The following is a 25,865-nucleotide window of genomic DNA, read 5'->3' as shown; positions in this document are numbered from 1 at the left end:
CAATAGATATCTCTTTAACATTAAAACAAAACATCAAAACTGTTATTTCTTCACATTGTGTTGATAATTTCAGCTAATGTTTTTTGAATGTTTTAAACTAAAATTCTTACATATTGCACCTTTAAAGTAAAAAAGTTACATGATGTTACTTTAAGTTGTTTATTTTTTAAGTGGAGGATCACACAGGACCAAAAGATCATGTTATACATATTCACAAAGAAAAGTGTAGTTATTTAAATTACAATATTACATATTGCATTCTAATAATATTGCAATTGGTTAAATTGCAAAAAAAACTACTGAAAGGCGCAAATGTTTTTTGGGTTGCTTAGAAGTCTGGGGCCCCCTGTGGCAAAAAATAAACTTCCTCTAGGTCTTGTAAATCTTGTATATTTATTATATGCATATGTAAATTATTCAGGATTTTGTCATCTTGTTTTTATGAGTCTTGTAGGTTATGAACACTACTATGACGTGCCAAATAGCCTTATAACCGAAAAGCACAAACATAAATGAAATGAAATATGGTTAAGTATTTAATCTATTCAGTATTTTTAAATTGAAGTATTGTGTTGTCATAACTGTGAGGTTCTCTTGAAAGTGTACATCATGAACCTCACCCTCCAGCCCTTTGTTGTTGTTCTCACGCTAATATGCGAGATCCGTAGACCCGACTCAACTGCGCGGTCACATCCCGCCCCGACTTCCCCTCTGCCAGCGGCCTGGTGGTTTGAGATGAGTAGAAGATGTCGGTTTCGGGGCTGAAGGCCGAATTGAAGTTTTTGGAGTCAATTTTTGACCCAAACCACGAACGTTTCAGAATAATAGACTGGAAACCTGACGAACTCAGTTGTCAATTCAACGTAACAGGGGAGAAGCTGCTGATCATTCACTGCAACATCACGGTGAGTCCAGGCCAGCTCTGCGCACAAGCTAATCCAGCCACTGACTATCAACTGAAACCGAATCATTCGGCGGAAGGTTCCGTGTTCGCAAAATAAATACGAATAAAGTGTTCGCTTCTGTTTTCGTGTCGTGTGCGGTCATCGAGTTGGATGTAACCCCGTTGATTAAAGAAAACGGCACGGCGTCAGTGTTCAAATTCACTTTGTAAAGTATACGAGAAAACGTCGATCAGTAACGACGCTGCGGTAGCTCCTGCTAGCTTGTTAACTGAAAGTAACGTTAACGTTAGCTTGTCTTGTTAGCCAAAATAACTGCGTTGCTGCTGGCAGCACCACGACTGCTAACTTTCTTTTACTGAATCTACGTATCGGATTTAATCTTTATGCCATTTAGCTTAGCACATAAAAGGACTTTCGCAACACCACGGCAGTTGTTTTTATTTTTTAACGACGTTTCTCAAAAACAGATTTATCTAAACAGGCATATCGCTGCTCCCGTTAAACATGTTTAACGTTTAATAGAGGCGGTTTAACGGAATGTTGTTCTGCTGTGTTTTTCAGGTTTTTCAGTAAATAGTCTGATCCCCTTGACGAACTTACTGGCATATTTCAAAGCTTTGGTGGCAATAATCATTTTATCAGGAAACTAAAATATGTAGGAAGCTATATAATGTAGATGTGAAGGAGTCTGTACAGTACTTTACATTCCTACAATTTCTCAACCATCTCATAATGTCAGACTTGCTCCATGTTTTGTTAACGTTGGATCTGCTATTATAATGCATTGAGCGGTGAATACACATGATAAATAATCTTCGAACATGATGTGAAGTTCAATTTAAGACATAAGAACTGAGACTTATTTTTCGCACGGCCCCTTGCATTAGTATGTTTCAGGTGACAGATCATTCACACACACCATCCTGACAGCCTGACCACATCCTCATCTCTAAGCAAAAGCATCTACACACACACACTTCCACTTATGCTCGATTTTAGGGAGGCAGACGGGCTTGTTAAAAATGTTCTGATAGTCATGATGTTATGTTGAGTCAGTCTGCATCGCCTTTGAGTCGGCTCCATCTCAGAGAAACCATACATTCAGTAAGCGCTCAGTGATATGTGCAGTAATTGTCGTTATGTTGATATAAGACCTGATTAAAAAATGCTGCACCAGAGTGATGTGATGTAGTTTTCTGTACTTACCAGACAGCACTACAATATTTGCTGCAATATCAATATCGATTTATTTGGCCAAAAATATTGTGATATTAGATTTTAGCTCTCAGCCAGTCAACCACCTTTGAGGAGATTTCGAAAATACCAAGTTACATCTTATCAGGGCCGCACAATGTATCGTTTTATCATCTACATCACAATGTGTGCATGCACAATCCTCACATGGCAGGACATGCCATGTCAAGTACCGCAAATTACGTCCATCTATATTTTTTTGCTGCTTGATGCAAAAGGAAAACTTGCACATTTCTAATTTTTCCATGACTGATCTAGAAGAGGAGCCTATCTTATATGATATAATTAAGTAATCAAACAAATGGTGATTTAAGTTATCTTGTGAAATTTTCTATATTTTTTTAAATCTAGCAATATAAATTGCATGTACATTTTTTACCCATACTGTGTGGCCCTACATATCATGTAGCCTAATATAGCCTAAAAGTTTCACAATATTACTTACTATATCGCTCAACCCTACCCACAGCAATATAATCATCACACTAAAAAAATGAGAAGTGAGTGAGTGCAAGTTGTTTCCAACACTTAGTTCATACAACCCATCCTCAAGGTACCCCAGTGCCGGCTTATTTCCCATGTCCAATTAACTAGAATGTGTGTGGTCAAACACACCTGATTTAGTTATAGGAAGAGTTGGTGGAGATGCAAGAGCTTGGCATTTACAGAAGTAGGATTTTGAACCAATTGCCCATCTGTTCTGAAAAGTTAATTTGTTCCTTTGGTCATGTACTTGTATGAACTACCTTGAACCAAGGTGAGTGTCTCTTCTTTGAATATGGGATTATTATGGTTTGTGCTAAATCCCAGAAAGGATGGAGATACCTGAAATTAGGGCTGCACAATAAGTTGTGTAAAATCATGATATACTAAAGTGGAATATCCCAATCATAGCAGCTGCATTTTTTTGATGAAGGTTAAATTTGTCGCAGAACAGCTTTATAATGAAGTACTGTTGTGTTGCAGAGATTCTCTGACCTACAAATCTTGCCTTCTATATATAAGATACACAGTACTTAAAACCCTTGTAGAACTAATGCCATAATCATATGGATGATGACATGAATCTTTCCCATATCTACCATCCATCCCACATAACATGACACTGCATGCACTCCCAGTCACTATCCCCGTCCATTTGTAACTTTATGCCTAACATAAGTTAATAATTGTGTTATGTTCTAATTTCTGGAAGTTGTTCATGGGAAGCTTCCCACTGAAAATTATGACAAAAACATTACATACCAGACACACATGAAAGATTTTGACTGTTTGAATTTGCTTGCTAGACTAAACAACAGTCCTGTCATAGTTTTTTTTCCCCCCAGTTATACCATATATCTATACCATAATCTCCTGGTCTGAACAATTGGCTTATAATTTAGAATCGGCTCTTGCATTCAACATGAAAGATTATCATATTATATACATTTGCTTATCTACAGTTTTGAATTCTACGGTATTCATATTGTTAAAAAAAATGTTACTTAAGTGTGAAAATCTTACAATCTTAGTGTTACAACCTTACACATGACTTAACTTTATTAAGGTTTATTCGAAGGTTAGGCGTCATTCAGTGCTGGAGATACTCTTGCTCTACAGCTGGCAGTAGAGATATCATTGTCTTCAGTGGGTGGCTGTGTGGGCTAAGACATGATATCATTTATAGCTTTGGAATAACTTTAACATTTTATTTAGATGAGATTTCCCAGGGCAACATTTTGGTTTCGTAAAGGCAGTGGCATTCTCTGTTAAGTGTTAAGAGCTGTAGACAATAAAGCATTTACCATACGAGTATAATTAGCGACATTTCCATGTCATGCTGTTGCATCTGTTGTAGGAATCCTATCCCTCAACACCGCCAATATGGTTTGTTGACTCTGATGATCCCAGTCTGGCTGAGGTGTTGGAGCGCTTAGAGGATGTGAGAAAAGGCAGCACATTGGTAAGTTGGACGATGTGGATCCAGCTTCTCAGAGGCTTATTTCAAATGCTAACTTCACATGTTTAGGCTATTACAAAAGAAACTTTGATGAATCATTCATTCAAAGGCAGTTTGATTGTCATTATTAATGTGTTATCTTGATGATTTCGCCGTAGCTTCTTCAGCAGTTGAAGCGCCTCATTTGTGATCTCTGTCGGCTTTACAACCTTCCACAACATCCAGATGTAGAGATGCTCGACCAGCCTCTGCCTGCTGGTCCAATAACCCAGGAGCGAAAGGTACCAACCAAATAAAAGAGTGAAATTCAATATCTTCTTGTTGCATTTGAAAACTCAACATTTTCTCAACTTACACTATGTTTTACCACATAACAGCATGGGCCACCAGATGAGGTGACATCTGAAGAGGAAGAGGAGGAGGAAATGGGAGAGGTAAATATGTGTATTCATGACAATTCATTTTGTATGTAGCTTTTAAGTTCCAATTTGTTTACATCCTCTTTCTAAACATGATTTATTCACTGGCAGCAGGACATTGACCTGGACCAAGACCTGGACCATTATGACATGAAAGAAGAGGAGCCTGCAGATGGAAAAAAGTCAGAAGATGATGGGATAGAAAAAGAAAATCTGGCCATCTTGGAGAAGATTCGTAAAAACCAGAGACAGGATCACTTGAATGTAAGAGCTAATTCACTTCATGTTTTTCTTCATTTCGTTTTGTTGACCATAATGGAGAAGGTCTGAAAGAGCTGTAATCACCTTTTGAGAAAGCTGAAAGTTGTAGTTTTTTTTATTGGCTGCTCAATTAATGTTGACTACCAGTAAATACAACTATAAACTGAGATGAGTTGCATAGATAAGAAATCAAATCAAATTCCTGCTTCATGTGTTCCTGTATTGCTCCTGTATGGCGAGAATAGCTAAAGGGTTTGATAGGAGATTCATTAGCATTGAAGTCAAGCAAATCTGGATGTTTTGCCCACCAGGAACCATTTGGCAATACGAAAGGTTTTATTCAAAACCCAACTCGTGGATAGCTTCACAGAACTGCAGGATTAAAAAATAAAATTCTTCTCTTTTACTCCATCTGACAAATTCATTTTTTTCAGTCAGTTTGGCCATGTGCAGGTCAACAGCAGCCAAGTCCAAAACGCAGACTCATCGTTCCTGTCATGCTGACATAGTGTGACTGCTGCCGCAGAGAACTCCGGCAGAAAGAAAATACTAAACTGTCAAGCAAAAAGTTTAGTTGTCTCTCAACTTTTGCAGCAGCACAGTTCAACGTTATCAGGCAACACAGTGGCCTCATCAGTGAAGGAGAAGAATTAACCAGCTGGAATCATGAACTCAGAATTTAGCATTCAGTCCAAATATACACTATCAAAAACAAAACACTAGGGCACAGTTGTTAAAATGATGCAAACTTAATGCAAAACTGGTCTGATTCAAACTGCTGGATTCATCCAGATTGTTTCAAAGTCAACATCTTTAAAGAGCAAGTCCATCCACATTCTCTTCTCTGTTTCTAAAATGGACACTCCCACTTAGCTGTTAGTGAAGGCAGCAACGTTGGTTAAAGTGCTGATGCCTTCCCCTCCCTCAGCCCCAAGACAGAAGTTACTTAGACTAATAATGAAAGCATGACGAGTGACCAAAATGTTAGCTTGTAGCGTATGAACTTGAAGGTGGAAGACAATGTGTTTTTTATTATATTAAAAACCTTGATTTAGAGACACACTACGCAGGATATGTAGGTTGCTGTTTGTAAAAACACCATTCAAAGTCAGTACCTAAGGCGCAGCCCAACAAGGTAGACAGAGCAGCAGTGGTACAGTGAGCTACTGAGTAAATGAAGAAAGGGAGTGGAAGAAGATTGCGCCGCATGAGTGGCAGCTAGGGCTGTCCGATAAATCTAATTTTCATCGTCATTGCGATATGAACATGTGGGATAAACACACTGAAAAAGACTGCCTGACACGCGATGAATAAGAAAAATGTTATGACGCATGTAAATTTTGTTTACATGCGTCATGCATGCACCTTGAGCATGCCAACATTTAGCCTATCAGACGGAGCCCTGGATATAAGGGCCAATCAGATGAAGCCAAAATTAATCGGCATCAGTTTGGTGGTGATTGCCAGGTTATGATGGCTGAGGGAGGAGAGAAAAGCAATGAAAATGTGGTCGACGAAGACCTTGTGGTGAAAAGAAACAGCACTTCTGCTAAATCAACTTATTTTAGATTCAGGAGAGACGATGAGTTACAAACACGGGTACTGTGTACAACATGCCGAGCTGTTGTTGCAACTTCTAGAGGAAACATAACCAACCTCCATCACCTGCAATACAACTGTAAAGACTTACACAAACAATTCAAAACTAACGTTTTTCTTTAACTGTATAGTTAATGATATGCAAACTTCAATATTTGTTTATTTATCGCAAGTTATATCGTCATCGCAATATTGAACAGTGTTATTGCACATCGCAGATTTTCCTCATATCGTGCAGGCTTAGTGGCAGCCTGTAACAACAGCTCACTTTTAAGATGGCATGAACAAAGCATGGTTTTGTCACAGCAGTTATATTCTAAAGCAGAAAAACAATCCTGTAGGAAGGTGCCTCAATACTAGATTTTGTGTGAATTCACTTGAAGCATATGCTTCATCCTGACGGCTGTGTTCAGTGTGTGTGTACTTTAGCCACAACCTCGTCCATGTTCAAACTGACACACGGACATGCAGCTCTCAGTCTCGGAGGAAAGGCACATTAGGCAAGCTAAGGGGTTTATTTTGTAGCAAAATTATCATACAGAAATCTATGTCACAGTATGTTGGAATATTATGTGTCTTTCACACATAAGTACTTGGAAAACAGCATTTTGACCCTAAAACATACATAATTTGAATACATTAAGAGCGATGAAAGAAAATGATGGACCAAGACTTTAAGTCAGTGTTTTCATGACTGTATGTGATCAAAGGCTTTTCTTGTGGGCTTACAGTAGAAAGGTTTAGTAATTCATCTTTTTTTGCACCCAAGGAGAGTTGGTTGAAAGTGCACATTGTTGACACCATGTTTACACAGTGAGGAACAAGACTTTTCCCTCAGGATCTGTATCTTCTTATTTGTCCTGGTGTCCAATAATCTGTGTGATTTCTCTTGTGATTTATGTTGCAGGGTGCAGTGTCCGGCTCTGTGCAAGCCTCAGACCGCCTAATGAAGGAACTCAGGGAGATCTACAGATCACAGAGTTACAAGACGGGTGATTGCAATGACACAGTTCTGTACAGTGGTGACTTTTATTGTTATAACATCTCAGACTGAAGTTAATTATGTTCGTGTTTGTTTCACAGGTATTTATTCAGTCGAACTAGTCGGCGACAGCCTTTATGAATGGCATGTCAAGTTAAGGACGTAAGTTGATTTTAACATTTTGCAAACAATCTGTTTTATTGTGTTGTGTGTATTTTATCATCCATCATTTGACTTGCCATTCTTTATTACAGGGTAGACCCAGATAGTCCATTACATAGTGACTTGCAGGTCTTAAAAGAAAAGGAAGGAGTGGACTACATTCTGCTCAATTTCTCTTATAAAGTGAGTCCTGTCATAATATTTGTCAGTTGGTGTTTTGGGGAAAGGGGAAGGGTTTTCTCAAGACTCAAGTTTCGTTTTCCTTCATGTGACAGGATAATTTTCCTTTTGACCCACCTTTTGTACGGGTTGTCTCACCTGTGCTCTCCGGAGGGTGAGTGTGCAGTGATCTCCCAATGCTCAGTTTGCATATGAATTCATCTGAGGAAAGTATTCACTCACTGGGACTTGGTCCAAAGTTGTTGTGCACACAATTTGGAGATGGATTGTGGACTTTATTGGGAGATTTACTCACAATATTAATGAGAATAAATCAAAACTCACACAAATGTGAAGTTCCAACTCTAAATGTTTTAAATCTTATATTGTGCTTGCAGCTGTTGCAGATGTGGTTATGATGCGCTTTGTTTACAAAGCTATATTTCAGATCCTTTGATGAATTGCTTTATGCTTGTAAGAGCAGGGTGGACTTAAAGCTATGTTACCGCTGCGTAGTACAGGCTGTGAGGCTTGCTTATGACTGGCTGCAAATTACTGCTCTGACTCTTTAAAGTAAATCATCATCATAAAAAAGTGCAGTCATGCTATTAAATGCATTTGAACAAGACTTTAGGGAAATTCATTCCCTGCTTTTACACTGTTTACAATTCCATCTTCCACCTCAAACCATGCAGATTGTTTAAGGGCTCTGATTATTAACAGATATAAACACATTTCCCTGAAAATACTACTTAAAGGATGGATTAGATTTTTATAAAAATCTAAATCTCTTCCACAAGGCAAATTAAGACATAATGAAATTAATGTGATGCGCAACAAATTTGTAAAAGGTCAAGTGAACACTTTCTCGATCAAATGTACACACCTGCTCTAATACATGATGTTTAATCCTCATCCTAGATACTGAATTTATTATTTGTCTTTTCAGTTATGTTCTAGGAGGAGGGGCCTTGTGCATGGAGCTTCTCACAAAACAGGTTTGTTACCGAGTTTGAGTTCATCTCATTATGTCAATTTTTGTCAACCGGAACAACCAAATTAATAGTTTTGTGTGTTTTTTTTTCAGGGCTGGAGCAGTGCCTATTCCATAGAGTCTGTCATTATGCAGATAAATGCAACTCTGGTTAAAGGAAAAGCCAGAGTGCAGTTTGGAGCCAATAAGGTAACTGATGTCATTAGTCAACCTTAGGCATAACCTAAGGTGGCATTTGATGAGTATACATGCTGCAGAAACGAGCCTATTTAGGATTTTTTCAGATGGCTAACTCCTCATTTTAACTTTGTGGCTCAATCTTTCCTCGTCCCTGTACACATACATTTAGTTAGGAAACGCTATAACTGTGTAGTACTGTTGTTATGATCCAGGAGAATAATTAAGTTGTGGGAAAAGTGGTTCAAGGTAAATACAAGATCCTTTTTACACCTGTCAGTGTTCTGTATCCAGATAAAAATCCAAATGTGGCTAAATACATTGTCACTTTACTTGCATATATGTGTGTCCTCTTGCAAGATAAATATACAATGCTACAATAGCTGTAAGCTCTGAAGGAAAGACTGTATGTGTTGAAATCCGTCTGGTTACTCTTTCCCGGTCACTTTATATGTGTCAAGGAAAACAGCAACAGTTTTAGTGTATTTTCTCTTCAACTTCAGCTGCATTCCTATAGCAGACAGACCAAGTAGAGGTTGTTTTCACAGTCCATTCACTGACATAGTTAAAACTTCCCATTTTATTTGAACCAGTCAAATGGAAATAAAAGAAAATTGTGGGACAGTAAGAGATGGGGAATTTTTCTTTTTCGTTGATTGTTTATATAGTTCCTCCTGCATAGCGAAAGATTTCTGTACATCTGATGTTATTTGTCTTTCAGAACCAGTACAATCTTGCCAGAGCACAACAGTCGTACAAATCCCTTGTGCAGATTCATGAAAAGAATGGTGAGTAAATATATGAATGGTTGGGGCTTAGTAGACAGTCAGCGGTATGGATCCATTGGCAAAGGGGTTTCTCTTTGTGTTTTTACAGGCTGGTACACACCACCTAAAGAGGATGGATAAGGAGCTACTACCACTATGCACTGAGAACATGTCTTTGGGTCAAAGTATCTTGTTTTCTTTGGAACACCCCCCCCCCCCCCCCCCCCCCCCCCCTCCCCACACCTGACTCGACTTGGGGATGTCTCATCTTTCTTGCGGAAACCATCTCGCCAGCTCATCTGACAAGTATTCCTTCACCCCGCTCCAGGAAAGACTGGATTCTGGTGTAACTTGACTTCTCCTCTCAGTGTTTGAGTGAGGAGGAGGACGTGAGGGTATCACTAGTTCTGTTTTCTAAATATGCTCATTTGTCTTTAAAAAAAACTTTCCTCCTTTAAATGTGGGGAAATGCTTTTTCTTTAGCTGCTTTGACAAAGTGGGCTTCACCAACAGTCAGATAGCCCTCGTTAAACGGGAATTTTAAAAGACGATTGATACTGAAGCTCTTGAAGTGGCACCTCACTGCACCTGATTTTATTGACCGCCATTTTCCCCCTTTTTTTTTCTTTTGGAAATATAACTGGTACATATTGCAAATATTGTTTTTTGAATTATTATTTGGCGATTGTTTTTATTATTTGAGCATATTATACAATAAATGAGCGAATTTTCGTATTTTGGAATCTTTAAATTGAGATGACCCCCCACTCTGTATCTTTTAGTTCCTTCTAAGAATATGGGCCAAGCAGAATCAAAAGCTATAGTGATGTTGAACTAAGATTCAGTGTTTTCAGTGAACAAATCCACCATGTGTCATTAACCATCAGAATCTGCATATTTCATATCTTGGAAAGAGGATACAAAGATATATTTTCACCAGAAGATGAGATCAGCATCATTTTGGAAGTTCTAACAGATTTAATGTTGATGCTAAAGAGCTGTTTTTGCCTTATTTCTGTTAATCCATCAGCCCTGCAGGTGCTCATCGGGGCTATTGGTGTTTCAATTGGTTATAGCTGTAGAGATTGATGGCAAGTTTGATGCTGAAAAATGAAGCCTCACGTGTGTAAAGCTGACAGCATGTTGCACACGAGCCTAGTCTCAACTGTTGTTATTGTTGGATGTGATTACAGAAGGAATGAAGGGTGTTTGGATGTGATTTCTTTTTAATCACTCAACAGTTTAGCAGAAAAATGTTTGTGTCAAATCTTCCTGACATGCACCAATTGTAGTGGTTTGTTCCTGCCCAGTTTAGATCGGAAATTTCAACCTTGTTACATGACTTCCCATGCAGCTGGATCCATCCCCTCTTGGGGGCTTAACATCCATCATTTGCCTGGGCTTCCTTCCACTGATGGTTTGGTGTTGCTTTTGGTGCGCAACTAGAAGGATCACTTAGCAGTGTGATAAGAACTGACCTAAAACTCTGTACATTTGAACTCACACCATGCAATATATCAGTACTGCTGTTCCCCATACTACAGGACACACTGTATCTATCAATCTGTTGGCTCTTTTGCAGTTTATTTGTTAACACTGTCTGCAAAGGTTTGTTTAAATGGCAACTCAGGTAACAAACAATACTTAGGAGGGGAATCTGTACGTGTTGGGTTTGGGGTTATATTTTGGGTTAATTAACGCTCTGTACAGCTGACGTTTAGGCTAACTCACCCACTGATCTGATGTCAACAGAAAAATGTAACGAGCTTTACAACCTTACGGGCCACATGTTGCTTTTTAATTCAAGCAATGTACGACGAAGGACATTTACAGAAAGATGCCATTTCAACAGGACTGCAGTGGCACGATAACCACCATGTGTAAAAGCTCATCAATATTTATTTTTTTTTACTTTTTTCCCCCCTCCCAAGTACGGAAGTAGATTTGATTTCAGTGTGTGATCTTTAAATATTCCCGAGAAAGATGTTTGCACAACTGGAACAACGTGCCTCAAGAGGTCAATTTAAAAAAACACAACAAAGCACGTTTTGAGCTAAATATTTTAAAATCAGGAAAGTTTTCTCAACATACTGCTCCACATCCTGTTGTTACATGTCTGATATAGCTGAAGGAGGGCAGACGGGGGAGGAATTACTGTGTATCGTTATCAAGGAACTGTGTAACCGCCTCTAAAAGGGCCCAGATTGATGAACTTTTAGAAGTTTCATCCACCAGTGTGATTGCCTCCCTCCGAAATGCCAAAACTCTGCTCAGCGGAGATAATAAGAGATGATTGAGGTTTGACAGTCATGCCGTGGTGAATAGACTTGCACGCTTCTCTAACTGGACTGTGTGATGCAAAGATTGATTTCTCTCAGTTGCCAGTTCATTTTCTGGCACCAACAGATGATCAAGTCCGGCACCGCTGGCTCGCTTTGGTTTTCTTTTATATTCATTTTCCATTTGAAGAAATTTTGACCATGTACAGTAATTTGTAAACTTGCATCAAGTTTATGAATAAAGAATTTTAAGATTATTGCTGTTTTACTGGCTTCTCTGTGTATTATTTGAGTCATGCGGATGTTTAAATGATTGACTTTTCACTGTCGTCTTAATGGATCACAGATAAATTGATCCGATATCAACAGCTTTAATGAATCATTTTCTGATGATACGACCATCAGTAAACTGTTCTCTTAAAATCTGGTCAACTTTTTATTTTTGTGCCTCCAAGCCGGCAAAAGCTAGAATCATTATGTTTTGGGGTAGTCCATCTGTCCCATTCTTGAGGACACGAAAACTTAAGAACACCTTCAAAAGCACCCACTTGGACCAAAAAATGAACTGATTGGATTTTGAAGTCACTGTGACCCCACTAAATTACATTTAGGCTATTACTCAGGTCATGATAGTTATGACAAGATTTTACAGAAATGTCTAAAAGAACAAAATTATGAGGTTATTAAGTGTTATATCCAAAAGGTCAACTTCATGATGACATCAATGTTGTGCGAAAAATGTTCTGGCCATTATCCAAAGCAATAGCTCAGGAACAGCAACTTAACCATGCTTGGTGGTAATTGTAAGCTTTTTTTTCTTCTTTTTATATTTCCTCAAAATTTTGGTTGGAGAAGAATTAAATCATTTGGTATTACTCAAAAGGAAATAAGAATTTCCTTGAAAGGAAAGCTCCATGTTTTAAACATCACCTTTATATGGAGGTTCATGGTTCTACAGCTACAGTCAGTGTTGGAGAGTGAAGCACAAGTAACTTAACGAGTGGGTAACTACATTCTGCAGTAGCTTGTGTAGTTAACTACTGAAACAAACAACATCAGGCCATAAAAGGAAAGGAGTGTTTTTTTAAGTTTTATTTTATCGTTGCTGCTCTGTTACAGCTGAACCCTGTTTTTCTTTCGTCCTGAGCGCTGTGAAGAAGTAAAGGCATTCATCACTGGAATGTATTAGGTGTCAGTTTGTCATAAATATTGATTATGTCTATTAACAAATGTTGAAGTTGTTGCATGCTATCTTAGGAGTTACCTGGCTAACTGAGTAATCATGCTTGGTGCAGTATTCCCACCTGGAATAGTTTCTGGAGGACAGGTGTACGACATTCCCTGCACTGTTCCATAGATGGTGGGGTGTGTTTTGTTTTTGGTTTATGTATAACATGTGAACAAGTGGGCACGTTTTGCAATAAACTCAGTTGAGTGGCATTTTGTTGCTGGCATGTGACTGTTTTGTACTCTTATTTTATTATAATTTTACACCTTACGCAACCACTCACCCAATTTCCCAACCATTTGCAACTGAGGAGTTGCATCCAATCCATCCCATCACTTTACGATTAACTGAAAATGCAAACTATTGAAATAAATAATAATGGTAATCCAGCATCAGCAATGTAGCAGAACTTTTGGCTGATGTGTGTAGAAGAACTATAGGTAAAATCATTAAATAACAAAACAGAATGCAACAAGAACTGTTTAATATTTATCAGGGTAAGACCAAATAATACAAAAGTAATACACAAAAATGTATTCCTCATTTTACTTCAGTCATGGAGACACAGCCTCCTCAAACGTCTCACTCGCCTAATAAGAGCATGTTTCTACTGAATGTGTTTGTCCATGGCAAATATTTACCTCACCTCAAGTAATTATATATTTATATCTAGTTATGATATAGTACATGATCATACATATCAAACAACATACAGTACATGTGGGAACATGGGGGGGAGTTAATGGGAGATGGCTTTCAGAAGCTCTGATACAGCGGAGTGTGAACACTGCAGTTCCTGCTACACGATAACTATACAGCTGTAATTCAAATAATCACACTAACTGTGCTGTATGTACATATGGCGAAAAGATTGGACTGATCCAAAAACCCACCAAAGACCAGGAATACTTACAACATACAGAGAAAAGTAGCTTGTTTGTTTGTCTTTCTGCGTACTTCACACTTAACCAAGGAACCGATCAGCTAAACTTTGTGCATTAACTAACAGATGAGCACGTGTATGTTACAGTTTACAGGGTTAAACTTCATAACTACTGTAAATGCATCTGCTGGTGAAAATGTTACGCAGTTGATAAGTTTTACTAGTGGTGTCCAACTTGGAAACAGGCCCATTATTTAAACATTTTAACCATTTATGTTATGGTCGTTTTTATTTGAAGCCTGCACAACGGGACCTGCCTTGATCCTAATAAATCCACTGTTCAATGCATTTTTTTTTGTTAGTATTGCTCCACTGTGATTCACTGTGAATGTAGTTTGCACTGATGTCAACAGATGCAAACATTACATTAAATAAAGTATAATAAAAATAAAAAAAAACAACTACTGAATCCTCTGTTACCCACAGCCATGGAAGGACACAACGAACATGTGCTTCAAACTCATCCACACGTCATCCAAAGTACACAAAATAGGGCAGTACAAAAAAAAAGGAAACAACTGAAAAGTAAAACAACAAACAGCCTATAGAATACCACATCATCACAATCAGACAAGACGACTCACGGGTTTTGAAATAACGAGCATTCAGATACATATCTTCACATCTGTTTCAAATCTAATACTGTTCTACTGTAATAACCACCGCATTGAATCTTGAAGACTTGAGTGACACGAGGCAGAAATCTTTCCACTGAAATCAGCATGACACCGCAGAGGCCTCAGAAGAGGCTACGCATGAACATCCTCTCTTTCATTTATTGGCTTGAATTATTTTATATTCTATTTTCTTTTATATAAATATCATGTTACACCTACTCATAGAATAACACCAACAGCCACAGAATGACACACTAAGACCTGAAGCCCAGAGCTTCAGAAACAAGTAGTCATTTAAGCATGTACATGTAGTTAGGGGGTGAATGGGAGAATTTGCCAAAATGGGGAAGACATCCATCACTTCATACAATGCTATGACCACCTACAACAATGATTATTAATATTAACTGTGTGCCCAAACTGCAACTGTTTTGGTTTTCTCTCACTTTTAACCTGTACAATGTCGATTAGGAATGTTTTATCCAATGAATAGCAACCCTAAATACTGCATGTGCTTCACTTGAACATGTAATAATTTATTTCACTGAAATCAACCTGCTAATCACATGACCAGTGTGAAACAGAAGAAAACCGAACACCCCAAACGGAGACAGAAGAACAAATACGCTGACACTTAAAGGGCTTCACAGGTAGAGTTTAAACCAGCTATCACTCAATGTAAAAGATAAGAATAAAACGTAAAGGTTCACTGATGCGTAGCGACTTCTGATCAGTACAAAAACAAACAAACAAAAACAACCTGGTCACCAAAACACAAACTGTTTTAACTGGGATTTCAGATCTTCAGAACTGAGCTGTGAAATACCTGCTTGACACATATTCTGCGAGAAACTGCGGGAAACAGAGCATTTTCAGTAGTTACTAGCTAAGAAATTAGGAACTAACTGCTAATTAATGAGTTACCTAATCCAATTTTATAGAGTAGCTAATGATTAACTCACTCACTTAATTACAGTGGGTAAGGATTGAAAGGGGAATAGAGACCTTTTTGACTAATGGACAGGTACTCATGAAGGAAAGTAAGTAAAGAGAATTAAGAAGTAAACACGGACTTCTTAGTAACGTTTGAGTAATTAGTAATGAATGAGTTCTTCGAGTTTCTGCCATGAATCTAGAGCCACTCATGAAGAAAGTGGTCGATATGATCCAAAATTGTTGGCTATTAACAGATTATTATCCTCTATTAGACATATATAGAGTGGCTTTAATTAAGTAATCAGTAACTAATCATTAGCTATTATATAAAATTGGATAATGCCACTGTTGCTGTTATTAGTGGTTAAATAGCAGTTGGTTCCTCATTCCTATCCAAGCAACTTCTCAGATGTTTGTGTCCCTTATTGTAAGGTGTTGCTGAAGCAGCAAATGTCCTCTAATTTGAAATATGTTGGAGCAGAATAACGTCAGAATTTTGTATTCCTATTCCTGTCAAGCTTTATAATCTTCAAGTTCTAAATCCTGATTCTACTTTCCTGATTCTAAATCCTGATTCTGATTTTTTTGGCCATGTTCATTTTTTGTTTTGTCCAACAAAAAAGTACCAAAGTTGACATAAAGAGTAAGAAAAAGACAGTGAACTTCTTGGCCAGCATTTCATGTATCCCATATTATCGAAACCATTCTTTTAATGGGAAATCATAAGACTTGTCAGCTTGAGAAGCAAGCGACTACAGTACATCAACTGAGGGGCAAATGTTTAAGCGTTTGGTGACCTTCACGGCTGATTAAAGTAAACACTCTACTAGTACCAGTACATTAAAAAACACATTAAAGGTCATTAAAAGATGTTTTAAAAGTGTGACACAGGCAGAGGCAGAGAAGTCACTCAGACGGACCGACCTGAATAAACTGACGAAGCTCAGGGTAGTGGTTTTAGCTATGTGATGTGTCTCCGTTGGAAAGCAACACACACATTGCCCAGCTAGGATTGAGCAGCATAAGAGATTTTAAAAAACAAAAAACAAACAACAGCTTTTTAATAACTTGCTGCTGATTTAAATGTGAACTGAGCTAAAAGATTAACTCCCATGTGTGTCGGAATTCAATAAAAAGACACTTTGACCACAAACAAGACTTTCTGTTTGAATTCAGCTTGTACAGTGTTACAATGAAGGGCACCTAATTCTGAATTGTGTTCTTAATTGATCCCTTTTTATCTATCCCACACGGCAGCCCGGCCCCCTTCTCTGTCCTACATCGGGTCGTCATAGTTGTAGGTGGGAGCTGCTGAGTACTGGTTCTGGTTCGGCTGCATGGCTCCCTGCGCGGCTCCCATGGCCGCCTGCTGAGCTGCCTGTTGGACGTGGGGGTTCTTCCAGGCCCCGGTGGCCCACTCCTCCTGGGCCTTACCCAGGCTGCCACCACTTCCACGGTAGAAGTTATGAACCTGTAATTCAAGGCGTTTTAGTATCATCAATGTGTTACAGTAAAAAATGCTCTACAGAGTTAAAGATTCAAAATATTTGTTTGTTGTTAGTGTACTCCGTGTGGCATTCATTTTCATACCAATAATGAAGTCAGGGCCGTAATTTGATTGGTACAGCATCTAAGTGGGCGGCCACTAAAAATAGTCCATTATATCACTTAAATTCAAACACACATAAAGACAGCTAAGTAGCCGGGTGACATTTGGATTTCAGCATTACTTAGTCCCATCTGATAAATTGCCACCAAGGTTTCATGCAGCTTCTTCTGGAGCTACAAAAGGCTTTATGTTACTTTTTTCACATATGTAGTAGTACTCCTCCTCAAGACACAATTTATTATGTAGAATTGGTGGAATTACCCTTTAACTCAGTGACTGCATTTTATGCCTCGTTCATGTCATGTGGGATGGATGGTAAAGATGGAAAATATTCAATTACCCACCAGCGTTCTCGTCATCGAGATGGTATACAGTTATATATTTGTATTATTGGTCTTATGAGGATTAAAATACTGTGCAGTGACAACTTTATATCCATTAAATTTAGGATTTATTACACACGCTGGTCCACATGCGGGTTATACAGGGGTCCCCTGTTAAGTATTTAATAGTTAAATTGAGTCACATAATAAAAAAACACTAATCTTAACTGGGAAACTGTTTTGCTGTAAATGTATGCAGCTGTGCCACACCACAAGCAGCTGGTGCCCTTTTTATTAAATTTTTTTGCCCTGCCCCTCAGACAGTATGACTCCGCCAAGGTCTTCAGTGATAACACTGAACTGCCATCTTTGGCCTATGCAAGTCTGCCATGCTTGTTTGGTGCATTGGGTCTGATATAAGTCACACTTTGTCTGAAACTCATGAGTACAATAACACTAATGTGCCATGAACGCAGCATTTGTTACATCATTTAAATCACTGGTTAACATTCAGGTGACAAGCTGATCGTAACTGTCAGTGTTGACGGTTTGGTGATTTGCCATCACCACAGTGGGACTCATGAAAGAGACATGCAGCTAATGCAAGCACGACTCTCATCTCTGTACAATGTAACACAGCACTCAGTGTGTGTGGAGCTGCCAATGACTCAGTAGGTGTTGAAAAATCAAGAACGTAAACTAAGTTAGCAACGATTTCCTTCTACTGACTCATGACATACTCCAGTCAGTAGTGCACCACGGAAGTTGAAAGCATGTTTCATAGCAACAACCCCTGGATGTTTTATAAGAGATTGATATGGAGCCACCTTTCAGCCTTGCATCAAATCTTGCCAGTGGCTACTTGCAGTATTGAAACCAAAAGATGGCATCACCGCTGTGTACAAGCACACGACATGCATTCATGTCTCAGAATTTATCCACACGATGGAATTAACACTAATGCACATATTCAGTGGGCTGCATACCACCAGAAGCAACCTGTAAACTCCTGTAAACTAGAAAGGTTTTTTGGCACATGGGCCAGGCAAGCAGTTTTAATTGGACTGTATAGGAACCATCCTTGAGTCCAGTATCCAGCTCCTTAACACATCCATGGCAACAACGGATCTAAAATGTCGGTCGACCTCTTCCAAGTGAATAACACCTGCCCAGAGGCCTAAAGCTTAGACGCTGCTTCTACAAATGGTCTTATCTTCTTCTGACAAATGCATAACAGCAGTACAATATGATGGTAGCAGTACCATCGCAGTTTATATTTCCTTACACAAAAAAGGAAGAGAGAACTCAAATTTCAGTACGACTTCTAAGAGGCTTTTCACCAAATATAAACCCAACAAATGCAAATGCAACTGCTTCCAGTGAAGAAGCTCAAACAGTTCATAGTTTATTTTTTAACTGAGCGAAGCAGAATAAAATTGGTCACCTTTGTGAGGGCGATGAAGGATAGCACAGCCACGGCAGTAAACATGATGGTGGGAATCAACATGACCACCGCTGAGCCGACGTTGGTGCTGAAGAAGGTGATGGTAGCCAGCCAGCCACTGGTGGGAACGATAGAAGAGTTAGTCACATATCACTCCTACTGCACGACATTATTGGTCACTGTCCAAGGCAGAGGTTTTCAAACTGTGTGGCGTGCCTGCCCATGGGGAGTTCAAGGGGGGTTGAAGAGAGACGGGGCGGGTCTGTGTGATTCAGTTGGACTTCCTGAGGATAGCATTATCTCCTTCTAACTGTTGTCTCAAACAGTAACGGCTGGAGGCTGCTAAAAGGGCTGATTTGCCAAAATGTGAACAAATATAGCCTCATGAAAACCTCTAGTTCAAGGTAATATGAGACAGTATATGAAGGCGTATTCAAATGTAAAAGTCTGATTCCCATTTTTATATTCACACTTAAGTTCCAACTTCATCTCATGTAGGGCTTGGCAATATATTATGTCGCTACCTTGATATGAAACTACATCTCACATTTTGTGTGCTCTTCACAGACGTGTTGTCTTTCCCTGGTTTTAATGGCTGCATTACACTAAAGTGATGTCATTTTCTTAGACTCTTCAGCTTCATCATCGACAAACATCCCTGCAGTATCGTTACAATATCAATATCAATTATCAGTATTTGGTTGAAAATACCGTGATATTTGATTTTGTCACCTAGTTCTAACTTATTCTCACCACTGAATGAGCAGTAGTTTGTGTTAATTGTGGAAAAAATCTTATGCAATACACCGAGGTATCGATGTTTCAGCATCGCGCTTTTCATTTTGGGTACAGATGGGCGACAAATTTAGGGAAAAAAATCTGAATAAACATGCGGAGAAACAACAAGTGCAGATCTTTGCATACAGGACACAGAGGGTCACTAAATGGTTTGAAGAGGACGAAACTGACTGTGAATCATGTTCTAGGGCTTTTGTAGTGTTTTTGTAGTTGTGTATTTACGAGGTCCATCATTAAAAATCCAAAAGAGTGGATATATTTGAGAAGAATGATGTTTATCGCTCCAATACACTTCCAGAATTTGTCTCCCATCTGTATTTACGCTTCATATCAAAGTTCTTACCACACTCCCCAACCAGGAATGCCAACCGTCTGGATAATACTGATCACCACCTGGGCCATGAAGACGAAGAAGAAAGCCATAAAGTTGAACGAGCTGTCGGTCCTGCATGGAGAGAATAATAAACGTCAGAAATTATGTGAATCTGCATACATCGGTATACATGTTCAGTGTGTTCAGTGGAGAACGGGTTTACTTGAAGGCCTTGTAGATGGGCCTGAACCAGCACACATAGGAGCAGGGGGTGAAGAGGATGAGCCACAGGAAGGCCATGCCGAAGTTGGTCGCCCCGCCACCTCCGCACATCCACGCCAGACAGCCAATCAGGTTAACAGCCAGTGTGGCAGCGTTCACTGTGAACATCACAGAGACATGACAGGCAAAATGGTCTATGGCAGACATCCCACAGGCTGCATTACTCATAATTCAGCAGGACTGAATCACGATGACTCTCAGCAACTAGTCAACACCACATCTACAGTGCAGTGAAAACGTATTTGCCACCCATACAGATTCCTGCTTTTTTGCTTTTTTGCCACACTTACATGTTTCAGATCATCAAACAAATTTTAATATCAGACAAAGATAACCTGAGAAAATACAAATTGCAGTTTTTAAATAATGGTTTCATTTATTAAGGGAATAAAGCTATCCAAACCAACCTGACCCTATGTGAAAAAGTAATTGCCCCCTAAACCTAATAACTGGTTGTGCAACCCTTGGCGGCAACAACTGCAATCAAGAATTTGTGATAACTCTTTCATATCGCTGTGGAGGAATTTTGTCCCACTCTACTTTGCAGAATTGTTTTAATTTAACCACATTGGAGGGTTTTCGAGCATAAATGGCCTTTTCAAGGTCATGCCACAGCATCTCAGTAGGATTTAAGTCCAGACTTTGACTAGGCCACTCCAAAACCTTCATTTTGGTTTTTTTTGGAGCCATTCAGAGGTGAACTTGCTGGTGTGCTTCGGATCATTGCCCTGCTACATAACCCAAGTGGGCTTGAGGGCTTAAGGTCCCAAACTGATGACCGGATATACTCTGTCAGGATTTTCTGGTAGCGTGCAGAATTCATGGTTCCATCAATTACAGCAAGTCGTCCAGGTCCTGAAGCAGCAAAGCAGCCCCAGACTATCACACCACCAACACATTTGACTGTATGATGTTCTTTTTCTGAAATGCTGTGTTAGTTATACGCCAGATGTAACGGGACGCACACCTTCCAAAAACTTCCACTTTTGTCTCGCCAGTCCACAGAATGTTTTCTCAAAAGTATTGGGGATCATCAAGATGCTTTATGGTAAATATGCGTTTGTGTTCTTTTTGGTCAGCAGTGGTTTTCGCCTTTAAACTCTCCCACGGATGCCATTTCTGCCCAGTCTTCTTCGTATTGTTGAATCACTCATGTGAGGCCTGCAGTGCTTTCGATGTTGTTCAGGCTTCTTTTGGGACCTCCTGAATGACTTGTCGATTCGCTCTTGGAGTAATTTTGGTAGGCCAGCCACTCCTGGGAAGGTTTACCACTGTTCCATGTTTTCTCCATTTGTGGATAATGGCTGTCACTTTGGTTCATTGGAGTCCCAAAGCCTTAGAAATGGCTTTGGAACCCTTTTTAAGGCTGATAGATGTCAAGTGACTTTGTTTCTCATCTGTTCTTGGAATTTCTTTGGATCGGGGAATGATGTGTTGCTTTTTGAGATATTTCAGCTTACTTCATGTTGTCAGAGAGGTTCTATTTCAGTGACTTCTTGATTCTACAGGTCTGGCAGTAATCAGGCCTGGGTGGAGCTAGTAAAATTGGACTCAGCTTTCCAATTCCAATTTATGATTTAACAAGGGGGGGGCAATTACTTTTTCACATAGGGTCAGGTTGGTTTGGTTAGCTTTTTTCCCTTAATAAACGAAATCATCATTTAAAAACTGCATTTTGTATTTTCTCAGGTTATCTTTGTCTGATATTAACATTTGTTTGATGATCTGAAACAATCAAGTGTGACAAAAAAGCAAAAACAAAAGAAATCTGTAATGGGGAAAATACTTTTTCACAGCGTTGTACATTCAAGCTACAATCGTTTAATGCAAACTGGAGCTAGAAAACACGGCACAGCATTTTCTAATCTACACTTTTAGTAAACTGATCTATATTTACACCAGACTTACATTCTTGTTTTCAAATGGCAGAAACCTATGTGTTCATGAAAAAGACACCATGACACTAATATGAATGTGAATTACAAATTTGAGACATTATTAGTATCAACTGTTATCTGAGACTAATGATTGTTACTTCACTGGTTCATCTGGCAGATTTTTCCAATGAATAAATTAGTCATTCAAAAAAACTGTGAAGAGATGCTCATCACAGTTTCCCAGAGTCCAAGATGTCTTCAAAAATCCCATTTTGTCCAGCAATAACTCAAAAGATATTCAGTCTTCAATGACATGCGATAAAAAGGCAGCAAATCCTCTCATTTAAAGCAACAGTTCACCCAAAAATTAAAATGTAGTCACTGTCTACTCACCCCCAGGCCAATGGAAAGTCACGTGAAGTTTCCTCATCCATAAAACATTTCTGGAGCTTCACAGCAAAACAGGGTTGCAGCATTCTCATAAAAATCTTAAGTCGATGGGGACTTTTTAAAAACGTCAACAAACAACTGGAAAAAAAACATAAATGGCCTCCTTAAAGCTCGCCTAGCATAATCCAAGTCTCAAGAAGCTCTGAGATCCCAAATCATTTTGAGAAGACTTCATTATTTACGCCTTCGACACATGGTCAAGCTCACACACTCACTTCGGATGGGTGTGTGCTAACGCTTTTTAGCTTAGCAGCTACAATGAAGATTTTGTCTTCAGAAATATTGTAACGTCTTTTCAAATCAATTTTGGATCAGTTTTTTCAGTTGTTTCTGTTTCAGTCCCATCTACCTCAGTTGTTTGGGAGAATGCTGCCAGCTGTTTTGCTGTGACGCTGCAGAAATGTTACATGGACTTCGACTTTCCATCGGCATGAGGCTGAGTAGATAATGACTGAATTGTAATTGTTGGGTGAACTTATCCTTTTAGAAGCGTGTCAGAAAACCATGATATTTCAAATGTTGCTAAAAAAGAAATTGCACAAGTAAATGGAAGAAATATTGACCTGGCTTGGTGCCTGACAGTAAAACCAGTCAATCTGGTCTCCCAGGTACACTAGAGCGCCTGTGATGTTTGACTCTCATAATATTTTGGGTAAAAACAAAGTGACATGGCAGGAGGCAGGTTCACAGCTTAAATCATGATGTAAGCAAGCAGGATACACACTGTATGGAAAGATATTGTATATGTAAAGTCAACATTTAGTTCACTCACAGATCCACAGGTAATAGAGCCTCTTGCACATGGTGCGACGCTGGTCTGGGATCTCATTGAAGTCTTGGTAAAAACATGGCCTGAGTGGGATGAATCTTGGCAAGGGAGGGAAGTTGTTTTCTGGGATAACAAAAGATACACAGTTCAACGCAGCTGCCAGCGCGTCGAAAACCCTCATACAGAAATCAAGTCAAGACAGCTGCATGTGGAATCACAATTCAGCCTTGAGTTTCCATTAAAACCAGCTTTGTGCTTGGACTCTAAAAAATCACATGCACACACTGTGGAGATGAACAGAAAAAGGAGATCTTACCTGCCATGATGACCGCTCAGTGTTCTCCTTCACAAACAGGCGCACAGACTTCAATCTCAGCTCAAAACCAAACTGAGGAGAAAGAACAGATGTGTGTGGGTTTTTTTTTTTTTTTTTTTATGAAGTGCAACATCACTCTCACTCTGCTCCTCCACAGGCCACAGGCCTTCTTATAGATACATGCACACATGTCAGTGGAATAACAGACTTTGCATCTTAATGTGTGATTTTGATTAGAGGTGTGGTCCTTCCCATTCCGTGCTGGTGCACCATTCATTAAATGAGACAGAGATAAACATGTTACACGCACAGCTGTGTTAACGCGCGGTGGGGAAACGGTGTGGCCTTGTCGCGACTCCTGAAACGTATCCACGACCTTATGAGCGCAAAAATAGGCGTGATACGGGCCTACAACGGGCTATAATAAAGCTATTCGTGCGTCTTTTTAAACCTGCTGGTAGCCTATAATCCACGTTATTTGGATTGTGCTTGCGAACCACACATCAGTGCATATTATGGTGGATGTGTGAAGGGCATCTTTCTGCCACAGAATCAAGCAGTCTTATGAGAAGAAAAAAAAACACAGCCCGATCCTGGTTGATTGTACGTTTTATAATCCCTGAAACTGTCTCCTGTGTGTGTTTGTGTCGGCGGATGGCAGGGATGCTGCGGTAGGACACGGAGCATCGTGATCAGGGGCGATGGAGAAGCGTCCTTCAGGCTTGTGCGACACGGTGCATCGCTGCTTCCCTCTTTCATCCGGACGCCGAGCAGGTCAAAGCCCAAACTCCTCGCAATAAACCAGCCCTGGATACAGATTTCGATTTTTTCATATTTTTGTGTGTGTGTGTGTGTGTGTGGGTTACTGAAGCCTGTATCCGGTTTACATTAACGCATCTGTTTCCCTCCTTCCCTACATGGGGTGTAAATGAATGAAAATGCCGCGATCAAAACGCCTTACCTCCTGTTTCGTCCAATAAATGTGGCTAGAATCCCTCCGGTCTCTTAAACAGCATCCTATGGATTCATCGGCATGAAAGCAGAGAGGAAGGAAACAGATCCGGCGCTGCTGAGACACAAAGATGTTACGTTATTCCTCAAATGATGGTTTTCGGGAGTAAGAGGCGGTCACGTGACGTCAGGTCTTCTCTTTACGCACATACCATAGCACATACCCCTCCACCACCCCCCATCCACCACCCCCACCCCCGTCAGCTTTACCCGCCTGGGCAGGACCAGTGTGGAGGACTCAGACTGACAAAATCAAATAACAAGACAAATGCCCCCATTAAATTCAGCAATATAACATTAAATGCACTCCCTCATTTAGCAGTGTAAGGCACAAACATATGACCAAATGTGAAAAAATAAATAAAATACATCATCAAATAAGTTTGTGGAAATAAATAAAGGAGAATAGAGAATAAAATCTGTGAATAAATATATCTAAAAATGAACACATTTATGAATAAACAGATGTCCCATTTTGTCTAACCAAATCTCAAAGATAGTCAATCTTCAATGATATGCAATAAAAAAAACAGCAAATCCTCTCATTAAAAGAAACAGTGCACCAAAAACTAAAAATGTAGTCATTATCTATAAATTAATTATTGGGTACATTACTTTTTAAATTATTTTTGGTGCATTCTTTGGCATATGAATATATTTATTGAGACAATTATTTTTTTCATTTTTTTGTTTGTTTTAAAGTAAGCAAGCACGTTTACACAACAACAAAAAATAGACAATAACACATGAACGGACAGAAATAGAATCATTAAAAAAAATCAATAAAATAATAATGTTTTGCAGTTTCAGACAATTAAGCAACTCACGTTCATTATAAAAACCTACATGACAATGCAAATCATATTTATTTTCCATACAGTCCCACTCCTCATTAGAACAACTTGTTTGCTATTTAATATTTTGTTGTGCTACTTTGTAAAGGTCTGTAGTGATTAGATTTTTCACAAGAAACTTACTTCACAATTCTGATTTTTTTCTCATTTATTTACCCTTTTTATTTTTTATTTTGTCATTCTCAGTCCTCTATA

At 39.1% G+C, this 25,865-nt stretch overlaps 2 protein-coding genes across 3 annotated transcripts; one reads left to right on the top strand and one right to left on the bottom strand.

The window, feature by feature from the left end:
• The first annotated feature begins 645 nt into the window (after positions 1-645).
• On the top strand, positions 646-12,157 carry LOC115587211 (ubiquitin-conjugating enzyme E2 Q2-like). 2 transcript variants are annotated; one of them, XM_030426915.1, is made up of 13 exons: positions 646-905; positions 4,000-4,104; positions 4,260-4,382; positions 4,479-4,535; positions 4,635-4,784; positions 7,288-7,372; positions 7,464-7,524; positions 7,617-7,707; positions 7,800-7,858; positions 8,633-8,681; positions 8,771-8,866; positions 9,576-9,642; positions 9,731-12,157. In XM_030426915.1, the coding sequence occupies exons 1-13, from the start codon at positions 747-749 to the stop codon at positions 9,760-9,762; spliced, it is 1,134 nt and encodes a 377-aa protein (XP_030282775.1). In that variant the 5' UTR covers positions 646-746; the 3' UTR covers positions 9,763-12,157. The 2 variants fall into 2 exon arrangements, with proteins under 2 accessions (XP_030282775.1, XP_030282774.1); XM_030426914.1 differs by having other exon boundaries at positions 648-905; positions 4,632-4,784.
• Positions 12,158-13,595: 1,438 nt separating this feature from the next.
• On the bottom strand, positions 13,596-24,991 carry scamp5a (secretory carrier membrane protein 5a). The gene is made up of 7 exons (XM_030426916.1): positions 24,767-24,991; positions 23,806-23,877; positions 23,493-23,612; positions 20,335-20,491; positions 20,142-20,243; positions 19,001-19,118; positions 13,596-17,095 (listed from the first exon to the last, which is right to left on the bottom strand). Exons 2-7 carry the CDS (start codon positions 23,810-23,812, stop codon positions 16,901-16,903), a joined length of 699 nt encoding a protein of 232 aa, XP_030282776.1. The 5' UTR covers positions 23,813-23,877; positions 24,767-24,991; the 3' UTR covers positions 13,596-16,900.
• Positions 24,992-25,865: the final 874 nt, after the last annotated feature.

Source organism: Sparus aurata, chromosome 8 (assembly GCF_900880675.1).
Source record: "Sparus aurata chromosome 8, fSpaAur1.1, whole genome shotgun sequence".
NCBI classification, from domain to species: Eukaryota; Metazoa; Chordata; class Actinopteri; order Spariformes; family Sparidae; genus Sparus; species Sparus aurata.
This window is presented reverse-complemented; position numbering and strand designations above follow the sequence as displayed.